The sequence below is a fragment of the Euleptes europaea genome, chromosome 8 (genome assembly GCF_029931775.1).
Source record: "Euleptes europaea isolate rEulEur1 chromosome 8, rEulEur1.hap1, whole genome shotgun sequence".
Taxonomy (NCBI): domain Eukaryota; kingdom Metazoa; phylum Chordata; class Lepidosauria; order Squamata; family Sphaerodactylidae; genus Euleptes; species Euleptes europaea.
In genome coordinates, this window is record NC_079319.1 from 47329363 (window position 1) to 47352116 (window position 22754).

A 22754-nucleotide genomic window follows, 5' to 3' on the forward strand; every position below is an offset into this window, starting at 1 on the left:
TTAGAAGTACGTCTTGTTGATTGTAAAACTGCTTTCCCCTAATGTCTAGCTGAAGGAAAAAGCAATGCAGAGTTCCCTGAAGTGGTCATAGCAGTAAGGTTTTTTTGGAGTTGGATTTTACCCCTACCAAAACAGTCCAATAATTTTTTTATCAGAATCATTTTGGGTCCTATCTGTCTGTCTTCAGGATCAAACATACCAGCCAAGAACATGAGAGTGAACAGTACACCGCTGGAGGTTTGCTACCATGTTCTGCAGCTGCTCACTCTTTTCAAAGGGAAGGTGCTTTGTGCTCGGAATGGTGGCAGAGAAAAATGAAAGTTAAACTCTGGCTGTTTGTATACGTGCCTCCTGGGTACACACATAATTATTATTGTTATTTGCTAAATGTATACTGTAATAACAATGCTGTATACTCAAGTTTTGATTAAGAATCTTAAAAAAATAAAACAGGCGGCACAGAACTGGGATAGCAATGAAGGAAATGTAGTTATGTTGGTCATCTTCCACCAGCAACTGTCAGCCGCCAGAAGGTTTTTTCCCCTTGAAACTGTGTATAATTTAAATTTTGTAAAAAACTGCAAATAGACCTTGCTTTTGTATGTAGTATTTGGTTTTGTATGTTGTAATTGCATTGATCTGGTACTTTATTTACTTCATTTACAGTCTGCCTTTTTTGTTGAGACTTGTGGTGGAATTACAGAATTAGAAAACAATAAAGGTAGGTATCATACATACAACAAACAATACAATAAAACTGGATTACAAAATAATAACAGTAGAATACATCCAGTAAGCAATTCAAAGGGTGAAAACTAATTGTTTTCAGACACTAAAGTTTCAACCCTATCCACTTTATAGAGCTATATATGCCTTTGTTTTTATGATGCTGTCATTAAATGCCTTTTATTCAAGGTCATGTATTTATTTCTAATCATTTTACCTGTATATTAGAGTTTGTACTTCCTTTAAAACACATGGATGCTACACCCCTTTCTAATTTAGCGACTGTGGCTGTACCCGTGAAGCTCTATTCAATAAGTGTAGCTCTGTCAGATAGTTATTAATGACAATATTGCAGTCAGGTGTTTGGGAGGAAGAGCAAGATACTACCAAACGGTTGATCAGCACAGGTGTCATCTGACGGAGTTCCGTATACAGAGTTGAATCACAGCATGGAACTGAAGTGCTCACACACAAACAGTGATTGCAACTTCCTTGCTGGGGAAAGGGCGGGGTATAATTTTTTAAAAAAAGAAAATCAAATCAAATGAATAAAATGCTTGCTTCCCCCCCATCAGAACCCTGAATTATTTTAGGTACAAAGGAAAAATGTCATTGGAAATCCCCTCCAAGCAACGTAGTTGTACTGCTGTAACTACACCATCTGCATGTGTTAACAAAGCAATTCATCACATTCAAGATCTAGAAGTAAAATTGGAAGCATCCTTTCAACAGGTACCACATGTTTGTAGGAGTTTAATGTCAGTAGATAATTATTTAATTCTACTATGGAGTAATGCTCCCTAGGAGAGACAGACAATTGTTGCTATATTTGTCTTCTGTGAAAATGTCAAAGTAGTTAGAATGTTCCACTTGTTTGGGAGGGACATCAATTTACCTTAGCATAATCCATCTAACCATCCTGTTTCTTACATAATTATAATTGATTTTGATCAAGGAAGAATAGTATTTTAAAATCCTAAACTGACAATTCTGTGCACAGTTTCTTGGAACAATGTCTCATTGATCCATTTCTTCCAAGTAAGCAAGTATCAAGTACCTAGTAAGTATGTTTGGGAGTATAGACTGAAAATGTGAACCAGACTTCAGTTCCAAACATACTTATTAGAAGTAAATCTCATTGGACTCTTGATTCTTGAGACATCCTTGTAATTTGATAAAATAAATTTGCTTTAGTGGATATGATGCAAATAGTTGTGGTAGATGAGATGGCATCCAGAAACAGTGCTGTCCTAGTCTGTACCACTTGTTCATAAAAAGGCATTTCTGTTAACAAAAAATGTTACAGCTGCATGGATAATTTTGTTTTGGTTGCTGAAACAACCTCTAAGAAATCATGGATTGAACCAAAGCTGTTCATTTATCCTTGAGCAGCTTATGGAAGAGAGGCCATGTAGCGATACTTAAGACTGCTACCTGCACAGTGCCTCAAATGATTGGCCCTGAGGAAAACCAGCCCTTGGCAAGATTGTAGCCATAGTGGAGGTGTTGTGAGTTCCTGCCCTGCTCAGAGATGCTTTTGGCTGCTTCTCTGAATTTTCAGCTTTTAATTTAGAGAAAAAGTAGGCTTCTGGCCCTTTTACTTATAGAAACAAAGAAATAAAAATATGTAGTCAGTATTCTGGGCATGGACTAAAGGTCACTGAGGGTGTGTGTGGGTGGGGAGGTAGTTGTTAATTTCCTGCATTGTGCAGGGGGTTGGACTAGATGACCCTGGTGGTCCCTTCTATTATTCTACATAGCTATTTAGTTCAATGTGAACCTATTTTTGACTTATGGAAGTCTGTCCAATGAGTGTAAAAGTACTGAGAAGAGTGCCAAACATTTGCCATTTTTCCATTCTATTAAACGTTTAACATGCTAATATTTTGGTAAGTTATATACTGTTTTTGTATTTAAGTTTTTGCTGTTTATGTCAGACCTTCTTAGGGCCTACCCACTGCAAAATTTGTTTTTGCAGGCTTGTTACTTGATCAAGGATGACGCTTTTCTTTTCAATGTAGAACAAAAACAATTTGAAGTAGGGATTCAGCAGGATTCAAGGCATTATTGACACCAGCAAAACAGGACTAATGTTAGGGCTCAATATCTATTGAGTTTTCCCTTATACATTAGACCACAAATAGCACAAAAGTTGATCCTTTGCTTCAGTTTTGCTTAGTCACACAATTTTGCTTAGTTACACACCACTTAGTAATATGGACACTCATGGCAGATGGTTGTTTCTTAATTAGCAGGGTTATAAATTGTAGTTTGTTGTAGTAAAAATTACCATTATTTGGCTTGCAGTGTTCAGGAAGTCAACATTCAGATATGCAGCACCTTATATGTGTCCCACAAGTTATAGCAGAACTCTAAATAGAGATGGAGGTGTGTGTGTGAAATGAAATTGTGGCTCACAAAACAATTTTTAAAACAATTCTGCTTATTTATATATGTATATGTAGTTCTCTTATAGTGTAGAGTAACATTCTTATACCTTCAATGCTAACTCTAACACTTAATGTAATCCTAATGTAATCCTAAATGATGTACTTAAGTATCTCATTTGTATTTGCAGTATGATCGTTTATATAAGCTGGAGAACATTCCATGGTAAGGATCTTATGAGTGTGCTTCAATAATTTTGTGAGGTATCATTTTAACATGAAAAATCACATAATGTGAATTCACCAAATTTCTCCTCTATTTTACATGGAAGTGTAATACGGCTTTTAGAAAACTGGTATATTACAAGGCTAGATCAGGTGTTCTTAAGTTACACACACATGAAGCTGCCTTTCACTGAACCAGACCATCGGTTCATCAAGGTCAATATTGTCTACTCAGACTGGCAGCAGCTCTCCATTGTCTCTGGTGGAGGTCTTTCCTATAACCTGCTATATACTTTTAACTGGAGATGCCAGGGTTGAACCTTCTGCATGCTAAGTAGATGCTCTGCCAGTGAGCCACAGCTCTTCCGCGTGTCTCTATAAGACAAGTATGAGACAAGATGAACAGTTTTAGCTGGTGGTTCACATTATTAGTTTGGGATTAATATTAGAGAGGAGGTGAGAAGAGCCAAAAAGTAGGGAAAATAGTGATTCCAAAATCTACATCCCAATGGCATTCCAATAGTATCAAGGGTCCCCAGTCCTTTTGAGCCTGTGGGTGCCTTTGGAATTTTGACACAGTGTGGTGGGTGCAGCTACAAAATGGCTCCTATAAAATAACTGCTGCAGGAGGTGGAGCCGGCTACAAAATGGTTGCCTCAGCTCACCTTCAGTCACAGAGTGAAGGTCCTTGTGCTGTGTTGGCAGCTGTTGCCGAAACAACATTTCAAAAAATCTGCACAGCCAATCAGAAGCCTTGTTGATCAAAAGCCCCATTTGGCCCCACCCACTTTAAAACATTTGGTGGGCACCAAAAAAGGTGTTGGCGGGTGCCATGGCGCCCATGGGCACCTTGTTGGGGACCCCTCCACTATACGTTACAAATTGTAATGTGTAGTTTTACCTTTTGTTATATTGAAATGCATCTAAAGGTTGTTTCCTACCAGTAGAGGGCGGCGACAGGTTTTACCAATTCCTCCAGTGTTGCCCATCCCCCAGGAATTGCATTTGTTTGAGCTTAATGGGTAACAATAGAAGAAAACTGATGAAAACCACCCCCTTTCTGATGATAGAAGTGATTTATGCTAACAGAAAATAACATTTGGATTCAGTCCATTTTTTAAAATTGCTTTGTAGTGTAACACAAGCAAAATAAGAGATTTCTGCCCAAAGAAAATCTAAACATCAACAGAAGGGGGTGATAACAGAGGTGGTAGGAATGAGAGGTAAGGGTAAGAAAAGTTGAATGTGCATAAATACAGTGTATACGTTTTGTTTGGGGATGACAACTGGAGGAGTAAGGAGATAAGTCAGATAGCCTCACAGAAGATCTGAAGAAAAAGAAGTGCTGTATAGATAAGGGGAAGCAGTTTTAGACTTAAAATGTTGTCTTGTGTTTCAAGGTATTCAGATATGAAAATTTCCAAAGAAACGAAAGATATCTGGTTATCAGCCCCTTCTGAATTGAAGGCTGAAGAATCAATGTATTGGAAAGGTAAACATGATTACTTACTTCCTTTGTCAGAATATTTTGGCATCAGATTTGTTAGTTGGCTTAAATCTACTACTAGATTTAAATCTATAAATCTATACTAGAAAAATGTTCACCAAATGGTAGGAATGTGAATGGAAATGTGGCCCTAAGAAAGAATGGGGCACTGTGGCCAATTCCTTAGGGTCAGGTAGTGAGTATGGGTGAGGAATTTCAATAGCTGTACAGCATTAACTTGGTCCCTCACACAAGTCAAAGATTTCAAGTTCCAAAAACACAGTGTATTATTTTCTTCCTCTCAGACTTCTAACGTTACATCTCTTGCTTCACCAGTAAAGGTGGTGGACAGCTGCACATTTTCATATATCTGGAATATCATTAAACAAACAAGAGGTATCTGTGAGGAATATACATTGAGAAAGATAAGGGTGATAAAAGAGGATGGATGTATTATTTTCCTCTTAGGACACTATGAATTCCTTTTCTGGTGAATAAGAAACATGGGGATGTCTGCTTATTTGTTTACTACATTTTTGCCCTGTCTTTCTTCCCCATGGAGACTCAAAGCAGCTTGCATTATTCTTCTCTCCTCCCTTTTATTCCTCACAACAACTCTGTGAGACTGACTGGCTCAAGGGCACCCAGCAAACTTCCATGACAGAGGGAATTCAAACATGGGTCTCCCAGATTCTATTCCAGCGCTCTAACCACTATACCACATTCACCACATCATGAAAACGACAGTGACACTATGCTAGGCCTCTTCAGGATCCCTTCATCCATTGGGTCCATGGAACTTGTTTGGTGGGAGGGGGGCTGGGAAAGCCAATGTTGTGTCTTGAGAAGTCTGGGTATATGGTACTAGACAATTTCTGGTATCCTGGTATCTTTCTGATCCATGACAAACAAGGGGATCCTAGGGAGGCAGAGGTCCTGGACCTTTTTAGAATTCTTCCTGCAGCCTTTACTATAGGTTCAGGGCTGAAGGTTAGGGCAGTAATCTTTCTCCTCCCTTTAATTTCAAGAATTTATTTAGTATTATTTAGGGTATTTAAAACAAAATCAGACTGTGAAGAGCTCCAAAAGGATCTCTACAAACTGGAAGAATGGGCAAATGAGATTCAGTGTGAACAACTGTAAAGATATGCATATTGGGGCAAAAAATCCCAACTTCACATATACACTGATGGGATCTGTGCTGGCAGCGACAAACCAAGAAAGAGATCTTGGGGTGGAAGTGGATTGCTTGATAAAGATGTCAACCCAGTGTGCGGCTGCTGTAAAAAAGGCAAATCCATGCTGGCCATAATTAGATGAGGAATAGAGAATAAAACTGCTGCTATCATACTGCCCTTGTACAAATCTATGGTGAGACCACACTTGGAATATTGGGTACAGTTCTGGTCACCACACCTAAAAAAGGATATTGCAGAAAAGAACAACCAAAATTATCAGGGACTACAGCAATTGCCCTGTGAGGAGTGGTTAAAACACTTAGGGCTGTTTAGCTTGGAAAGAAGGCAGTTAAGGGGAGACATGATAGAGGTCTATAAAATTATGCATGGTATAGTGGACAGGGAAAAGCTTTCCTCCCTCTCATAATACTAGAATGTGGGGTCATCTGCTGAAGCTGGAGTGTGAGAGATTCAAAACAGATAAAAGGAAGTATTTCTTCACACAATGCATATTTAAATTGTGGAGCTCCCTGCCCCAGGATGTGGTGATGGCTGCCAACTTGGAAGGCTTTAAGAGGGGAGTGGACATGTTCATGGAGGAGAGGGGTATTCATGGCTTGTAGTCAAAATGGATACTAGTCATGATGCATACCTATTACCTCCAGGATCAGAGGAGCATGCCTAATATATTGGGTGCTGTGGAACACAGGCAAGATAATGCTGCTGCAGTCATCTTGTTTGTGGACTTCCTAGAAGCACCTGGTGGGCCACTGTGTGAACAGACTGCTGGACTTGATGGGCCTTGGTCTGATCCAGCATGGCTTTTTTATGTTCTTAAGTATCACATGAGTGGCAAATCACTTGGTTCCCTTCAGTCACCCAAACTTTGAGCTCTGGCTGTCCTGGGGCTGTTCCTGTGTGCTGCTTTTTGAATCCAGGGATTTTCTCAGCAATATGAGAGTACATAACATGGCCATCTCTTAGACAATTTTTTAGAACTGTGGGTGGGTGGGTGGGGGTAGTACTTCTGACCCCTTACTGTTTTGAAGGGTCTTTATCAGGCCTTCTATTACCTTCTACACCTGCATAGTCCCTTTAATGGCTACAAATAACTAGTCGGCTGCCTACCAAATGTGAGAATGAGAAAGGATGAAATTGGCACTCACATTTCAATTTGTCATTTAGAGCTCAGAGTTTTTGAGTATTTTCAATAAAGGCAACGATTGGTGTTCTCCTAGCTGATGTCTCACTGGTCATGAACCCTGCAGTGGGTGAACCGTTTTCTTACTACTATTCTAGGAGGTTGCTGTGTGCACCATTGCATCATTCTGGCAATGTCAGCCTTAGTTTATCTAGCTGCTTCAGTTGTAGGCAGAGTAGAGGACAATACTTTCACAAGTGTGGGGATCAACAAGGAATGGGTCCTTTGCTGTAGTGACAAGTCTCCATGCTGATGCTCTGGAAAATTTGTTCAAAGTGGTGCCACTTTTGAAAAGGGAGAAAGTTCTGGAAATTATCTACTAAAGACCCACAACACTCAGAACACATGAAGAGGAGGAGGAGGAGGCCTGGCAAAAGTGATTTGTCCCTTGCTTCTGTGAATTTGGGTTCTGCTTGTTAATTTTCTTCTCCACTTCAGGGACAAGGCGCTTATATCCTTGTGCTGGAAGGTCCATCTCAAAGCAGTTTCAGCTGAACAGTTTCAACTATAGGGATTTGTTTTCTTTATTTCTTATCAAAGAGAGAGTGTATAAAGGGACTCATTAACCATTATCCACAACTAAAACTCCCAGAGTTTCAGTGACATCTATGTGTGACTGGTAGATCATTCAAGCGAAGGGTAATCTGTTAGCCTGTCTGTTTTTCCTCAAGATGGTATTTGTGGAAGAAATTGATTTCGCTCAAAAAGGTAGTTAAATTCTAATTCTGAGGTACAATCTCACCTCCATAACTTGAAACAAGGATAGCTAGGGAACAAACCTAAGCAGGCCTACTTAGAAGCAAGTTCCATTTTATTCATTGGGACTTACTCCCAGGGAAGTGCTCTTCTGATGTCCACATCTCAAATTTTGTTCCAGATTTTTTGTGGGTATTTTAGCAAATTGGGTGGATTAAGTAAAATAAATATTTAACCCAAGTGATTGTGGCAGAAATAAACCATGTTCAAATGTGAGCTCTTGCCATATACTCCTGCACAGCAAAAAATTCTCAAATTGAGTCAAATTAGACTATGGGGAGGCAATAACTCCGTGATAGAACATCGGTTTTGCATGCAGAAGGTCTTAGGTTCAATCTCCAGTTAAAAGAATCATGTAAGAGGTATTATAAAAGGCCCTGGAGCATTGTTTCCAGTCAAAGTAGACAGTACTGATCTTTGTAGACCAGTGGTCTGTATGTATGAACAGCTGAAATGATCTAAGTAATTAGCAAAGGTGAGGGGTTTTGGGAAACCACTTAATTAAAGGTGTTTTTATTTTGTTATTCTTTTTTTGGGGGGGGGGTAATAAGCCAATGAGTGCAGAATCTCTATTGCAATAAAATGTTGATTTGTGTATAGATTCTGTACTTTAGTGTACAAAGTTCTAGGACAGTATGTGTTAACGTGTTGAAAATGAAGCTGAAATGGTACATTTTAGAGATGTTTATTTATTTGATTTAAAATATTTATGCCCCGTCTTTCCTTCCAAGAAGGGGCTCAAGGCATTTTACTAATATCAAAGATGACTACAGACAATAAAGCAACAAGATGTACCTGAAAAGTACATTTTAAAACTTTTTTTTAATTTTTAAAGATTTACAGCCTTTAAAGCAGAAAACAACAGCTGTTCTGGCAGAGGCCACAGAATTAGTCACAAGACTAGAACATGAACGTAAAGCTGCTGAAGAAGCTTTAGAGATTGAAAAACGCCGTAGGAAAAAACTACATCTAAATTCTGATTACCTGTCCCTTTGGAGGCTCGAACAGCTTCCTATAGCTGTTCAAAAAGGTATGAAAATACCTATAAAAGTGGGGAGGGGGCATAATTATCTGATGTACCAGTAAACTGTTAGATCTTTTCAAGAATATATATACATACAATTCAAAAATACTGTTCTTTGTGGAATTGTCTTTCACATTAGAAGTTGTAAATTATAATTTCTAAAAGGAATTTTTTTTTACCTGGCTGTTTAAAATAGCTATGGCAGGAGAATTATTTCCCCTTTCTCATTATCAAATCATGTATCAAAACCCATTCCAAGTTACCATATCCAAAAGACCAAGATTCAGGCTGTGCCGTTTACTTTAGGGCCAAACTAGACAATACTGAATCCCTGAGTCCGTTAGGGTTATGTGGTGCCATTTTAGAGTTTGAATTTTAACTCTTCAGCTTTTGAAAATGATGGTGGTGAGGAAACAGGAGCCCTTCATTCCCTGTGGTGTGGTCCCCAGCAGAGGCCCCCTGACATTTGAAAAGTTAAAAGCTAAAATGTTGCCATAGGAAATAATCATTAGGGTAGTGTCCTTATTATATGCTTTACAATGGAACAGTTTGTTTCCCCTCTGATATTTGAGTGAGTTGGTCCCATTGGATGGAGCCCCTGCTTATTAGTGCTGTTAGTTAGAACTGTAGACCACATGAGCTGCCTTGTACCAAAACCAGTTGCTCCCATCCCAGTACTTTTTTGCTAATTAATGGATATTGTTTTGAACAGACCCATTTCTGCTGTGTGAACTTAAGAGCAGGAATCTGCATAATTACCCTATTCCTGATTTGCAAGCAACAGGGAACATCACACAGAGGTCAAAAGTGGTCCTGTTACTTCTTTGGATGTCTAGCACTGTATAAGAAGATTCCAGATCATACCCTTTATTCAAGTCTCCATCAGATCTATCCTTTATGGGGAATTTAGGGAAGAACTGGAGACAATAGGAACAGAAATTAAAACTAGAAATTAGAGGTCACTGAGGCTGAAGAGGAGTATGAGGATTATAAAATTGTAGTCTTGCTTCACTGAATAGGAGAAAAAAGCCCTTGAGATTTACAATAATATGCAATGGGTGTTTGGAAAGCCTGACAATAAAACTGTAGCAGAGGTTTTAACAGCCTTCAAATCTTACTGTGAACCCAGGAAAAGTCCTGTATTTGAGAAATACCAATTCTGGCAGTTACAATACAATGAGGCTGCTGAAATAGATTATTTTGTCACCGAGCAAAGAAAAAAAGAAGTGTCACAGCTCGTGTCATTAAGGGGTCTACACTTAGAATGTATCACTTACTGAGAAGTGAAGTTATCTTATTCAGCGACACCTCACAGACAGGAGTCAATGATAATCCCTACTACTGTAGGCTTTCTATTGAAGTGTGCCAGAAAATATATAAACAATGAACTTCCTTTAAATAACATTTATTTCACATAATATATATATATATATATATATATATATATATATGCATGTGAATATTTACACACACTCAAAACATGTCATAAAGTATAAACATTTATGATTCTTTTACATGTTCATTTATGTTAATATATGCAAGCAGTTTCAAACAATCTTTATAAGCAATTTCTCTATGTAAGGTTTTAAACCTTAAACCTGTAATACACTTCATTCAGGAATAAATCAGTTTACAGAAATCCTGTCAAAATATGATTAGTATAAGGAGAGAAAGTCATAGTTAAAAGCATCTTAATTCAGAGTACAACCTTATATTATTTCTCAACCTCTTTATCCTATATTCAGGATATTGCAAACCTTTTCTGTAAAGACATAGTCTTATCCCATGTTTCTATGTCTTTACTATATCTTTGATTCTCTGGTTCTTAGTTTATAGGAGCTATCGTCCAAAAGCTCATTAAGTATTTCATGCCAGTTTAGGTTCATTGAAATACTGTTCTGTATCAGAGACAGCTGATTCATGTAAAGCTGAAGTCAGTAATTTACAAGACTATGTGTAGCTTTAAGTTCAAGAGTTTTCCATAACTCTGAAGTCTCTCTATATGCCAATTGTAGAAAGAACCTATATGAACCTTAGTTCCAGGTAAGAGCCCAATAGCTCTATATACATAATGTAATCTGTATATGCATACTGTGTATGCCTCTCATTGTCACTGAGTGTAGCTGCTTCCCCTGTTATGTTAGGGAAACCTCTGACTCTTTACCCTGAGAGATATCTCTGATTGCTTAGAGGAATCTCTGAGAGTATCTATGAATCATGTTTCTGGTCTCTCCAGTTCTGTGACTTGGGTTTCACAACTTCTATGTTTCTCAAGGAAAGCCAAGTCAGACCATTTAGAGCATTCAGTGAGAACTCACCAATCCTTGCTAGAATTAATGAGATGTCAGTATTTCCAAATTATGGAATAGATCCAATACTCTTAAGACCTCACAGTAAGGTTAGTAAGAATACTAAGAGCCTCCATTATATGGAATAGTCTGCAAGCATTCATTTCAGACATCCAGCCTTAGCAGGTCATCTGGAAATGAACCTCTCTCAAGAAGAGTCTTTCCCATTCTCACAAAGAGCTTGTGAAATGGTGGAGTTCCATATCACGCAAGATATGAAATAATAGAATGAGCAAATGGCCAAACAACCAGTGTTGTTCTCCATTCGCATCTCTGGGTTTTACATCTTTTAAGATGGAGAGAGCAAGGCCAGACAGCTTCAGCTGTCCTCCAGTTACTCCCTCTTAGTCTCACGCAAGAGACAGAGAAAGCTGATAGCCAGACAATCAACATTGTCCTTTACCAACATTTCTTTCCACGTTTTACATCTTTGGAGATGTGGAGAGAGTGAGGTCAGACAGCTTAAGCCATCTTCCGTCAACTCCCTTTCCCAAGTTTTACATCTTTGGAGATGTGGGGAGAGCAAGGCCAGACAGCTGAAGCTGTCCTCCAGTTACCCTGCCCTACTGGCAGTTTGGTTCTGGCTTTTATTCTCTCAGACCAGTGGTCATCTGAGCTGAGAGGCTAGAAGCTTCTGCCCGGGGTGGCTACACTAATACCTGTATCCTTGCACCTGGCATGGTCGCACATGGTGGTGGTGTGCCATTGTCACCTGGGTTGTGAAGAAAAGTATTACCATGTTCCTGGCATTAAGTTACAAAGTTCACCAGTGCAAGGTCACCATCTGTTATACTGTTTGAAGACTAGGTCTGAATCATTAGATGGTAGCATTATTCCCTCCTCACACGGCAGCTTACCAGAGGGGCTAAACTTCCAGGCAGAAATGACCTCCTTGTTAATGTCAAGAAGAGGTGAAAGCACCTCGGATAAATGATGCTGATATTACTCCAGACACAACCATCAAGCGGGCAACATTGCATATCTTAACCTTGTAGTCCTGCAGTTTTATTTATCTCAGAAGAGTTTTAGCCAGCACGATCTTTACTCTACTTCATTTACAACATCAATTCTTGTTCAGAGAAATAAGCCTCTATAAACCTTTTACTTCTATGCTTTACTCAAGATTCATAGGAATACCACAGGTACAGGTTCCCTATCACTCAGGCCTGCGACAGAAGCTCAGCATTGCTAATTCGGCCTATCTCAGGACAAAGTTCTGTTTGGCATTTCCTGGCTCTCACTATATTTATTTGAATACGGCAATACCCTCAGTTGTGTATGGGTGTAGGAAGATACCCTACTCTGTACAGGAAAAATTAAAGGCCACAATTCAACAATTGGAAGCTCAGGATGTCATCAAAAAGGGGACTAAGCCCACTGCTTGGGTCAGCAGCCTAGTGATCACAGAAAAGAAAAGTGGATGACTATAAATTTGCCTTGATCCTCATGATTTTAATAAAGCAATAATGAGGCAACATTTCTCTATCCCCACTGTGGAGAATATCAGGAATAGTTTGGCAGGGAAGAAGTTGTTTACAAACAACCTCTCCAACTCTATGGAAATATTCCCCATAGGGAATAATGAAGCCAAATTATATTAGAATCGCGAAGAAAATCCAGATCTGAATACAAAACCGGTATTTGGAACCCAGGAATACCAGTATTTATTTATTTTTTTGCTCCCTGATATCCAGATCCAAAAAATAGCATTTGTTTTTTCCAAATTGCACATCCCTAGTAGAAAGGTTTTTCTTGTAATTGGTGGAAGCAAGCAGCACAGAATGGTGGCGGGGATAGCAACTATGACTAATCCTTCCTCTTATAGGTCTTTTATGCAGGGACATTTCCCCTCGGTCACCCCCACTGACTGCTTCGGGGCTTCCTTTTGATTATGCATGCCTTATCCGCCCATCAGAGGTCGCTTCACTCTCCCAGCGCGTTTTGTCCGCATCTTCCAGATTCTGGCTAAAACATCTGGAAAACATGAGCAAAACATGCAGGGAGCGCAAGGCAACCTCTGACGGGCGGAAAAGGCATGCATAATCAAAAGGAACCCCTGAAGCAGTCGGCAGGGGTGACTGCAGGGAAATGTCCCTGCATAAAAGGCCAGAGACTACTTTGCAAGCTGGGAAGGATAGAGACAGAAGCTACAGCCCCCTCCACAGTGCCAGGCTGCCTGCCCTCCATGCAGGGGAAATTACACAAAGACATACAGGCAGGGCAGATTGAGGGGGCAGATGCACAGTGCTATAGCTTGCTGCCTCCTGTGATTAGTAGGCAACTCCAGCCTGCCTACATGCCCTAAAAGGGCAGAGGAAAACTCATTGCTGCACAAATAGGGGAAGGGATAAAGGCAAAGGGTCAAGGATTGCCCCTCTCCAGTAGTAGGTAATCTGCCTAGCTAGCAGATGACCTAGGAGAAGATTTGAAATAGAGAGTAAGGTTACTCACTCTCCAGTAGTACACACATTCAGAAACATACTGAACTAGATGAGATTCAAGAGATAGGTGATGAGGAAGGTTCATGTAACCTTTATTGAGAGGGGGGAAACCTGTTGATTCAGGATCAGAGATCTTGCAACACCTGAATTTTTTATAAAATCTCTTAAACAGTAATACCTCTTGAAACAAATCCACTCCCATCCCATCTGCCCAGGGAGGTGAAAAAGGCAGACAACTACTTCCAGTCATAGGTAGATAAGGTGAGAGTCTGTTTTTAAACAAAACCAGTGTGTGTCAGGGCAGGTAAAGTTTCCTCCCTGTCACACCTTTCCTGTCTGCTTTACTCTTTTCTCATTTTCCCCCAGCTTGGCTTGCTTCTGGTATTGAAGCTGGACTGGGAGAAAAATGCCAAAAGTACCAGAAGGCAGCAAGTTTCAGAAGGTCTGCTTTCCAACAGCCAGATTCAAGTCCAGTAGCGCCTTAGAGACCAACAAGATTTTTGGGGTATACGCTTTTGAGAGCAACAACTTTGTATCTGATGAAGGGAAGGTTGAGTCTCAAAAGCTTATACCATGAAAATCTTGTTGGTCTCTAAGGTGATACTGGACTCAAATCTAGAAGGCAGCAAGTTAAAGGGCAAGAGGAATGTGTAGCTAGGTCCCTTTGCTATTCTTGTAATTCTTGTATTCTGTAAAAATACTTGATATTTGGAAGGGGGGGATCCCTTAAAGAAAGAATACATCGTCTGATACATTAATCTAATTTGAGGGTGGGACAGTTGCATCCAGGAATGTTACCTATCAAAACCAATGAAAACAACTTTAAGGTTGAATTCTCAGTCATCTTAATGAGAAATGATCTGAATCCATTTTTTGTATACTCATGTACATTTCATAATATTTACCATTTTATACATTTAATCTGTATATATCATAGACACAATGTGTTACATGCCTAGCTTATTTTTCTTCTACAGAATGGGAGAATTTCTCTCAAGATATTATAGAATTACAGTTGCATTTTGAGGATAAAAATCAACAGTTGCAGAATGCAGTAAGCCAATTGACAAAAATAGAGATTGCCAATGAAAAAATTCAGGAGAACATAGACTTCATGAAGAAATACAGCCCTCTGCTGGGAGAAAAGCTGAGTTATGAAGATCATTGTATGGAAGAAATTAAGAAGGCATTTACAGAGGTAAATCAAATAGATATTAATTTTGTAAGTTGACTTCATATATGTCCATTTAAAATTCCTGTTTGTAGTTTTGTCAAAGTAATGAGAAATACATGTAAACCACATGCAAACTTAAAAATACAACAGAATTCAGAAGATCAGAAACAAAAAAAAATGTGATCAATTATTGAAAGCAAAGGCAGATGTAAAAAATAGTGTGTAGGTTTGGCCAAAACTACACAGCTTTATAAACAATAAATGTTAAACTATACAACCCATAGGCAAAGTGGCTTTAAATAATTAAATCACAATTTTTGGCTTTTTTCAGCTTTTTCAACCGATTATTTTTATAACTCAGTTGTAAGATAATTAATTGTAAGTTGTATAGCTTGGCTATACAGTGGTATACAAGTCTTTTAAAAATAAATTTAGTTGGGAGCCTTACCTACTTGTGAGCATGTCCAGTGGAAAGCAGAGGTTTAAGTTTAAGGTCTTTACTCTTTTAATACTGTATAGAAAAATGCAGAAGAATTAAAATAGGTAAAAGATATGTGAGGGGGAAAAGTATTTGATCCCCTGCTAAATTTGCCTGTTTGCCCTCTGACGAAGAAATGACCAGTCCATAATTTTAATGGTAGGTTTATTGTAGCTGTGAGAGACAGAATAACAACAGGAAAACCCCCAGAAACCCAGAAGACAAAAGTCAGAGATTGATGTGCATTATAATGAGTGAAATAAGTATTTGATCCCCTATCAACCAGCCAGATTAGGGTTAGGGTTAGGGTTCTGCTCTCGACAGAAGCAATCAATCCATTAGATTCCAAACTAGCCACCATGACCAAGACCAAAGAGCTGTCCAAGGATGTCAGGGACAGGATTGTAGACCTGCACAAGGCTGGACTGGGCTACAAAACTATTGCCAAGCAGCTTGGTGAGAAGGTGACAACCCTAACCCTAACCGTCAACCTCCCTCGGTCTGGGGCTCCATGCAAGATCTCATCTCGTGGAGTTGCAATGATCATGAGAACGGTGATGAAGCAGCCCAGAACTACACGGGGGGAACTTGTCAATGATCTCAGGGCAGCTGGGACCATAGTCACCATGAAAACAGTTGGTAACACACTATGCCGTGAAGGACTGAGATCTTGCAGAGCCTGCAAGGTCCCCTTGCTCAAGACAGCACATGTACAGGCCCGTCTGCAGTTTGCCAATGCACATCTGAATGACCCAGAGGAGAACTGGGTGAAAGTGTTGTGGTCAGATGAGACCAAAATCGAGCTCTTTGGCATCAACTCAACTCACCGTGTTTGGAGGAGGAGGAATGCTGCCTATGACCCCAAGAACAACATCCCCACGTCAAACATGGAGGGGGACATATTATGCTTTGGGGGTGTTTTTCTGCAAAGGGGACAGGACACCTTCACCACATCAAAGGGACGATGGACGGGACCATGTATCGTCAAATCTTGGGTGAGCACCTCCTTCCCTCAGCCAGGGCATTGAAAATGGGTCGAGTATGGGTATTGCAGCATGACAATGACCCAAAACACACAGCCAAGGCAACAAAGGAGTGGCTCAAGAAGAAGCACATTAAGGTCCTAGAGTGGCCTAGCCAGTCTCCAGACCTTAATCCCATCGAAAATCTGTGGAGGGAGCTGAAGGTTTGAGTAGCTACACATCAGCCTCGAAATCTTACTGACTTGGAGAGGATCTGCAAAGAGGAGTGGGACAAAATACCTCCTGAGATGTGTGCAAACCTGGTGGCCACCTACAAGAAACATCTGACCTCTGTAATTGCCAACAAGGGTTTTGCCACCAAGTACTAAGTCATCTTTTGCAAAGGGATCAAATACTTATTTCACTCATTATAATGCACATCAATCTCTGACTTTTGTCTTCTGGGTTTCTTGGGGTTTTCCTGTTGTTATTCTGTCTCTCACAGCTACAATAAACCTACCATTAAAATTATGGACTGGTCATTTCTTCGTCAGAGGGCAAATGGGCAAATTCAGCAGGGGATCAAATACTTTTTTCCCTCACCGTAACACCACAACTTCTCTCTACAAGAGAAAGTGAGAATAATTGTGTTATCCATCTTTTCATTGTCAACATAATTTATATATTTCTTTTAAAGACAAAAAATAGATTTGATAATGTTCACAAGAAACTTCTGGATGTTAGAGACTTACATAAAAAAATCATAGAAGAGTATGAACAAGAAAGAATATCCATGCATCAGAAAAGAAGGACGACTAATATGTTGTTGCAACGTATTGAGTAAGTGCGTTTTAAACTTCTAAAGTGCTGTTCTCCAAGTAGCCTTTTGTAATGAGCAAATTCCCCACTGTTTAATCTGGAATTGGGTCAGTAATTGCAAGCATAGTTGGAAAACAGCAAAAAACAAACAAACAAAAACCAAACTCAAACACTTATATTTTTAAAAAGTTTTACATTGATTTCAAATGTTTAAAAAGTGTACATGCCCAAAATGCACTTTCCATTTTTCTAATTTTTGCCCAAGATGCACTTGCTGATGTGTTTGAGTACATGAAGCTGCCTTATACTGAACCAGACCCTTGGTCCATCAAAGTCAGTATTGTCTACTCAGACCGGCAGCGGCTCTCCAGGGTCTCAAGCAGAGGTCTTTCACCTCACCTACTTGCCTAGTCGCTTTAACTGGAGATGCCAGGGATTGAACCTGGGACCTTCTGCATGCCAAGCAAATGCTCTACCACTGAGCCACAGCCCTTCCTTATTAAACTTTGGCCTATATTTCCAGCATTCAATGTCTGCAAATGTTTTTAGCATTTAAAATACATTAATTTTTGTGTGTTTTTAAAAACATTGTGTTTCAATGAATGCTTCCAGATCGTAACGCTGAACAGCAAATGCAACAGGAAGTACAGTACCTCAGAGAAGAGATACTTCCTTGTGAGAATCTGGTCTATTTTGTTAGTCCATTTGGATTAGGAGTAACTGGTACAGGAATTTGTATTTTGCCATGTACATTTTGAGTGATTAGTGCTCTGATTTGGAATTCTGATCATTCACTGTTTTCTCAGGGGAGAGTCATTTTTGTTTCACTTACCTTATAGTAACAATATATTAAGATATTGCGTAGACAATTTTACAATCTGTTCCTCAGGTTAGCAGTTTGATTGCTAATACAGACAGTTATATTGTGTAAGATAAAATTAATTTAAATGTTTAATATTTATTGGCTGGGGCTGCACATTTTCAGCGGCGGTGAATATAAACACTTTCACAGGGCAGTAACTAGGATTCCGTGGCTCTGATGCTATTCCAGTTGCCAAGGCATGTTACCTTTACTCTGAGCAGGAGCCTCTTCAGAGGATACCTGTCTTCCTCTTAGTAAAGATTTATTTCATAAAGGAGCTAAACCTCTGTGAGTTTTGCTCTTTGATGAGATGATTGCTCAGTCAAAGGTTAACATAAGTGAAACAATGAACTGAACCAGTAAAACGTCTTGATGCCAGAAACAGATACCTGGATAGTTTGAGCAAGAATTAAGGTGCAGCTGACAGATTCCTTTCTATAGCTGTTGGAATAGATCAGATTGCCAGAAAAAACAGAGAACTTTGGTCAATATGTGTAATTTCCAGGTGATACTGAAGAAATAAAGATGCATTGTTAATTATAGCAGTGCTTACCATTTAGAGTATTCTTGCAGTTTCTGTCTGTTCAATTAGCCTTTACATTATACAAATATGATAGCATTATATAGAAATACAGATACTGCCTTCATGAACAAGATGATCTGCAGTGCCGCATAGTACACCTTTTGGGATATCATTACTGGGAATGATCCTGGTCTAGAGAAAGTTAATTCAGGTGTATTTTATAAAACCATTGATATCATTGACACTCGAGTTTGTCTGGATTAAACCATCTCATTGATTTCAGTGGCACTTAGTGGCAAATAACTGTCTCTGGATCAGGGCCATAAATTTTTTTGATATGGGATGGTACAATTTGTTGCTGCCATGTCTTGTATGAGAAGAGCTGGCACTTATAAATATTCTAGTGTTTCAGGGGATGGGCACAGAATAGTAAAAGAACATCAGGAGCTAATCCGATACTGAAGCTAAGTAAGAGTGAACATGATCAGCCGTCTAGATAGGAGGCTGCTTGCAGTCCTGTGCCAAAGCAGAGTATATGTATAATACATATTAAACAAATCTTATTAATGAGTATCTCACACCTGTTATTTAACCTTTATTAAAGAACTGGCAGATATTTTGTAGTCTTGGAAAAGCTTTGGTAGTTTCTGTCAAGTGATTTCTGTTATAAACATGCAAAGCAAATTGTTTATATTCATAGGAAGCCAGCCCAATATGCATCTTGTAGTACACTTTTATTTTGTCTCATAAGTTCGTCCTACCCATCAGCACTCACCGTGGTATGGGGAACTTTGTTAAAACAGATCAGTAAAAAACAGATTAACGGTAAATATACTTACTAGACATAGTAAAGCATACTGGACTCAGTGGACTCATTTCTGAATAAACATGCTTAAGGGCACACTACAGGTTAGCAGTTTAAACAATGAAGTTTCAGTATTCTTATATTAGGATATGAGTTAGGTTTGATGCCTGACAAGAATCAAGTGACTCTGGCAGGCTTGATAGTTGGTATTCTGTTAATGAATATATTTTCAATTAATTCTGAATACCTTCAGAGAGATTGATGGTTTGACGTTCGTTCCTTTTTAGGAGTGAGTTAAAAGAAGCTGAAGGTGTTTGCAGTGATTTCTGTTTCAAGATCAAAAATACAGAGGATGCAATAATGCAAAATAAAAAGCGCCTTGCAGAATTAGTCAAGCAAGAAGCAGACACAAAGGCTGACTTAACATCTTGGCAAGCTAAAGTAAATTTTGAATATCTATATGGAAGCAAATAAATTCTGTAAATGGAATAGCATATAAGACCCTTAACATTTTGACTTTTGAAAATTGGGCCTCCTGCAATAGGACAAATAATGCAAGGGTATCTAATGAAGTGCAACTATCTGATGGAATTTTTATGCTGTTCATGATGCTTTGATTCTAATCATCCAAAATATGGTGATCATCATGATGGTAAATATTAAACATTAATTTGTAAATTTGTTTATTACATAATAGTCTGTCAGGAGCCACTCTATTAGGGGACCTCTGGGAACTCTGTGGAACAGCTGGTTCACTTAATGTAAATATGGTCAAGCTGTAAGTGATGCTGGACAGTAGGTTCAGTTCTCTAGCTAATCCACCCAAGTAATTTCATGTGGCATCATGACAAGAAAAGTACCAGTGTGCACCAGAAGGGTGCCATTCATTCCTGGCTACCACACCACAAGAAGTAGGGGTGTGCACTTCAAAAAAATGTATTAGTTTCTGATTCAGATTTTGGGTAGGGCACTGTTTTTGCTTTCCTTATTTTTTTAGATGTTTGTAGTTGTAAAGGTTCCGTACACGACAGACAAGCTGGGGGTCAGAGAGTACTTCCTCTCTCTTCCTTCTTCCTTCCCTGCTACTACTACCTCTGTGGTGGTGGTGGGGGCGCAAAATTTTGTTTTAATTTCAGGTAGTTTTTTTTTAAATGACATGATTTTCAGGGGCAGAAACATCCCAAGTGGATAAGGTATATGAATGTATGTTCCTGGAGATGTGGCCAATTGTCCTGACTATAATAGAAATGGTATGACATATGCCTATTCTCCCACTTACTGAACTAAGGTTTCCCTACTGGAGATATCTGGTGGCCCAAGCAGCACTGGTGGAGGAAAACCCAGGGTTGGAGCCTTGATAGACATGACATTTGGCTATCTCTCAGGAAAACTTTTTTGTATCATATCAATTGCTATATTTCCTGAAAAGCTGAGGTTCCAGCTGCCACCTAAATTGAAAACGCTGGTTTCATAACTGTTAGGTCCAATGTGCATAGTGTTGGGCTGTTAATCATTGTACATTGTAAGTACACAGTTTTGGACAATGAAGATATGTTATTTTTACTTCAAGGATATGTTTTGTTATATTTGTTGGATGACTGTAGTCATGCAGAGCCCATATTTGCATGTTTGTAAAGTGCTGTCAAATCACTGCCAACTTATGGTGACTCCGCAAGGGGCTTTCAAGCAGAGGCAGTTTGCCATTCCCTGCAGAATCTTCCAGGCAGCACAATCCAAGGGGAGGGGGGATTTAGTTGCACCGCAGCTGGGGATGGCACAGCCATACCGCCTCCTGATTGGTTTGCTGCGCTGTGGTGAGAGAGCAATTGGGAAATTCCCCCATTTTTGCCACCATTTTAGCTGGTGTAACTCCACGCTGGCAAAAGGGCTTAGGGAGGTGACTAGGGTCAGCCCCCAGGAACTCTCCCTTTGGCACCAGTGCAAGACCCTGCAGTGGAGGAGCGCTGCTGCCAAGGCTGACCCAGCATCCATACGTGGTGCTGTTGTGCCACTTCCCAGAGCCAGAATAAGTGGGCCGGTGTTAATGCCTATTTGCATGGCCCTAGCGGCACTAACACCTATGCAAGGTAGCGCCTAAGGCCATTTGCCCCCCCCCCTTTAGGATTGTACTGTTAGTGGTGTCCCTTCCAAATACCTACCCTGCTTAGCTTCTGACATCTGCCGAGATCAGGCTATACCATGCCACCTTCCCTTTGCTCATACTTGGCCCAAATAAAATGTGTGTGGTTCTCCCAGCATTTTTTTCTTTTAAATAACGTTCTCATGAAATCTCAGTTTGGATCAGGACCATAAAGAAGAGGGGTTAAACCTTGTCCCTCACTGTTTCTAATTTTGAACAACCTTACCCCTGTTTCTTGTCCCATTGTCCAAGAGGACAATTGCATCCCCCATAGGGTCGCTTTGGGATGGGGAAAATGGTGGTGGAGGTTAAATCTTAACCCACCCTTTATAGCACAAACCAAATAGCCATTTTTAAAAGAAAAAAAAAATACCCTGGGAGCTCCATACTGAAACTCCCAGCATGTTTTCTACTATGGCCTTCTGTCTCCTTGGACAATCCTTCTCTTCTTCTCAGCTTTATTCATAATCTTCAAAATACTTTACTCTCAGCATAACCCCATATTGCTCTCTAAAGAAACTTCAGTCCCCACTTCTGTGGCTTAAAAAATTCTGATGTAAATTTTTGAACTTCATATTTGTTGATGTGACTAAATTTTTTTAAATGTTTTAGATTGATCGTTTGACTTTAAAAATCGCTGCTCAAGAAAAGGAGAACAAAGAATTACTAGAAGAATATAATAATGAGCATAAAGAGATGCAAGATTCAGTAAGTTTAAAATACGTACAATCTTTTTTATACCACATTCAACGTGTTTTCATATTGTTATACTATATGCCTTAATGTTTACTAGAAATCCAGTCAGCAGTCTGATCTGCAGAAACTGAGAGCAGCACTTAACGGTCATCTTCAGAAAGTATCTGATTTGCAGAAAGAAACCTTATTTCTTCATGAGGAAAATAAGGAATTTATTCAAAAATTCAAAGAAATGTAAGTGCAGTTTCCTTAGCTACATTTTATTCTGTTAATAACTGATAGGCATAACATCTCATTCACAAGGCAATAAGTTAATCATCATCAACATCATCATCCTCTTTTATTTATATCCCACCCTCCCCGATTATGCTGGGCTCAGGGTGACTAACATCAGAATTAAAATCCAGTATAATAAATACATTTATCAAAGACAATAAAAATTATACAATGCTGAGCATTCAGTCTATTTAATCTAATTATGACAACTCAATAATCCCCAGAAGGGAGAGATGTTCCTACAGCA

General features: G+C 39.3%; 1 protein-coding gene across 1 annotated transcript in view; it reads left to right on the top strand.

Moving 5' to 3' along the window:
- Positions 1-1332: 1332 nt before the first annotated feature.
- Positions 1333-22754, top strand: part of CCDC178 (coiled-coil domain containing 178) — a 158328-nt gene continuing 136906 nt past the window's right edge. Inside the window, exons 1-9 of the mRNA XM_056854741.1 lie at positions 1333-1458; positions 3305-3339; positions 4739-4830; positions 8795-8989; positions 14750-14970; positions 17084-17226; positions 19683-19836; positions 22148-22243; positions 22329-22465. Of these exons, the coding sequence (XP_056710719.1) occupies positions 1333-1458; positions 3305-3339; positions 4739-4830; positions 8795-8989; positions 14750-14970; positions 17084-17226; positions 19683-19836; positions 22148-22243; positions 22329-22465 (1199 nt within the window). The remainder of the gene's footprint in view (positions 1459-3304; positions 3340-4738; positions 4831-8794; positions 8990-14749; positions 14971-17083; positions 17227-19682; positions 19837-22147; positions 22244-22328; positions 22466-22754) is intronic.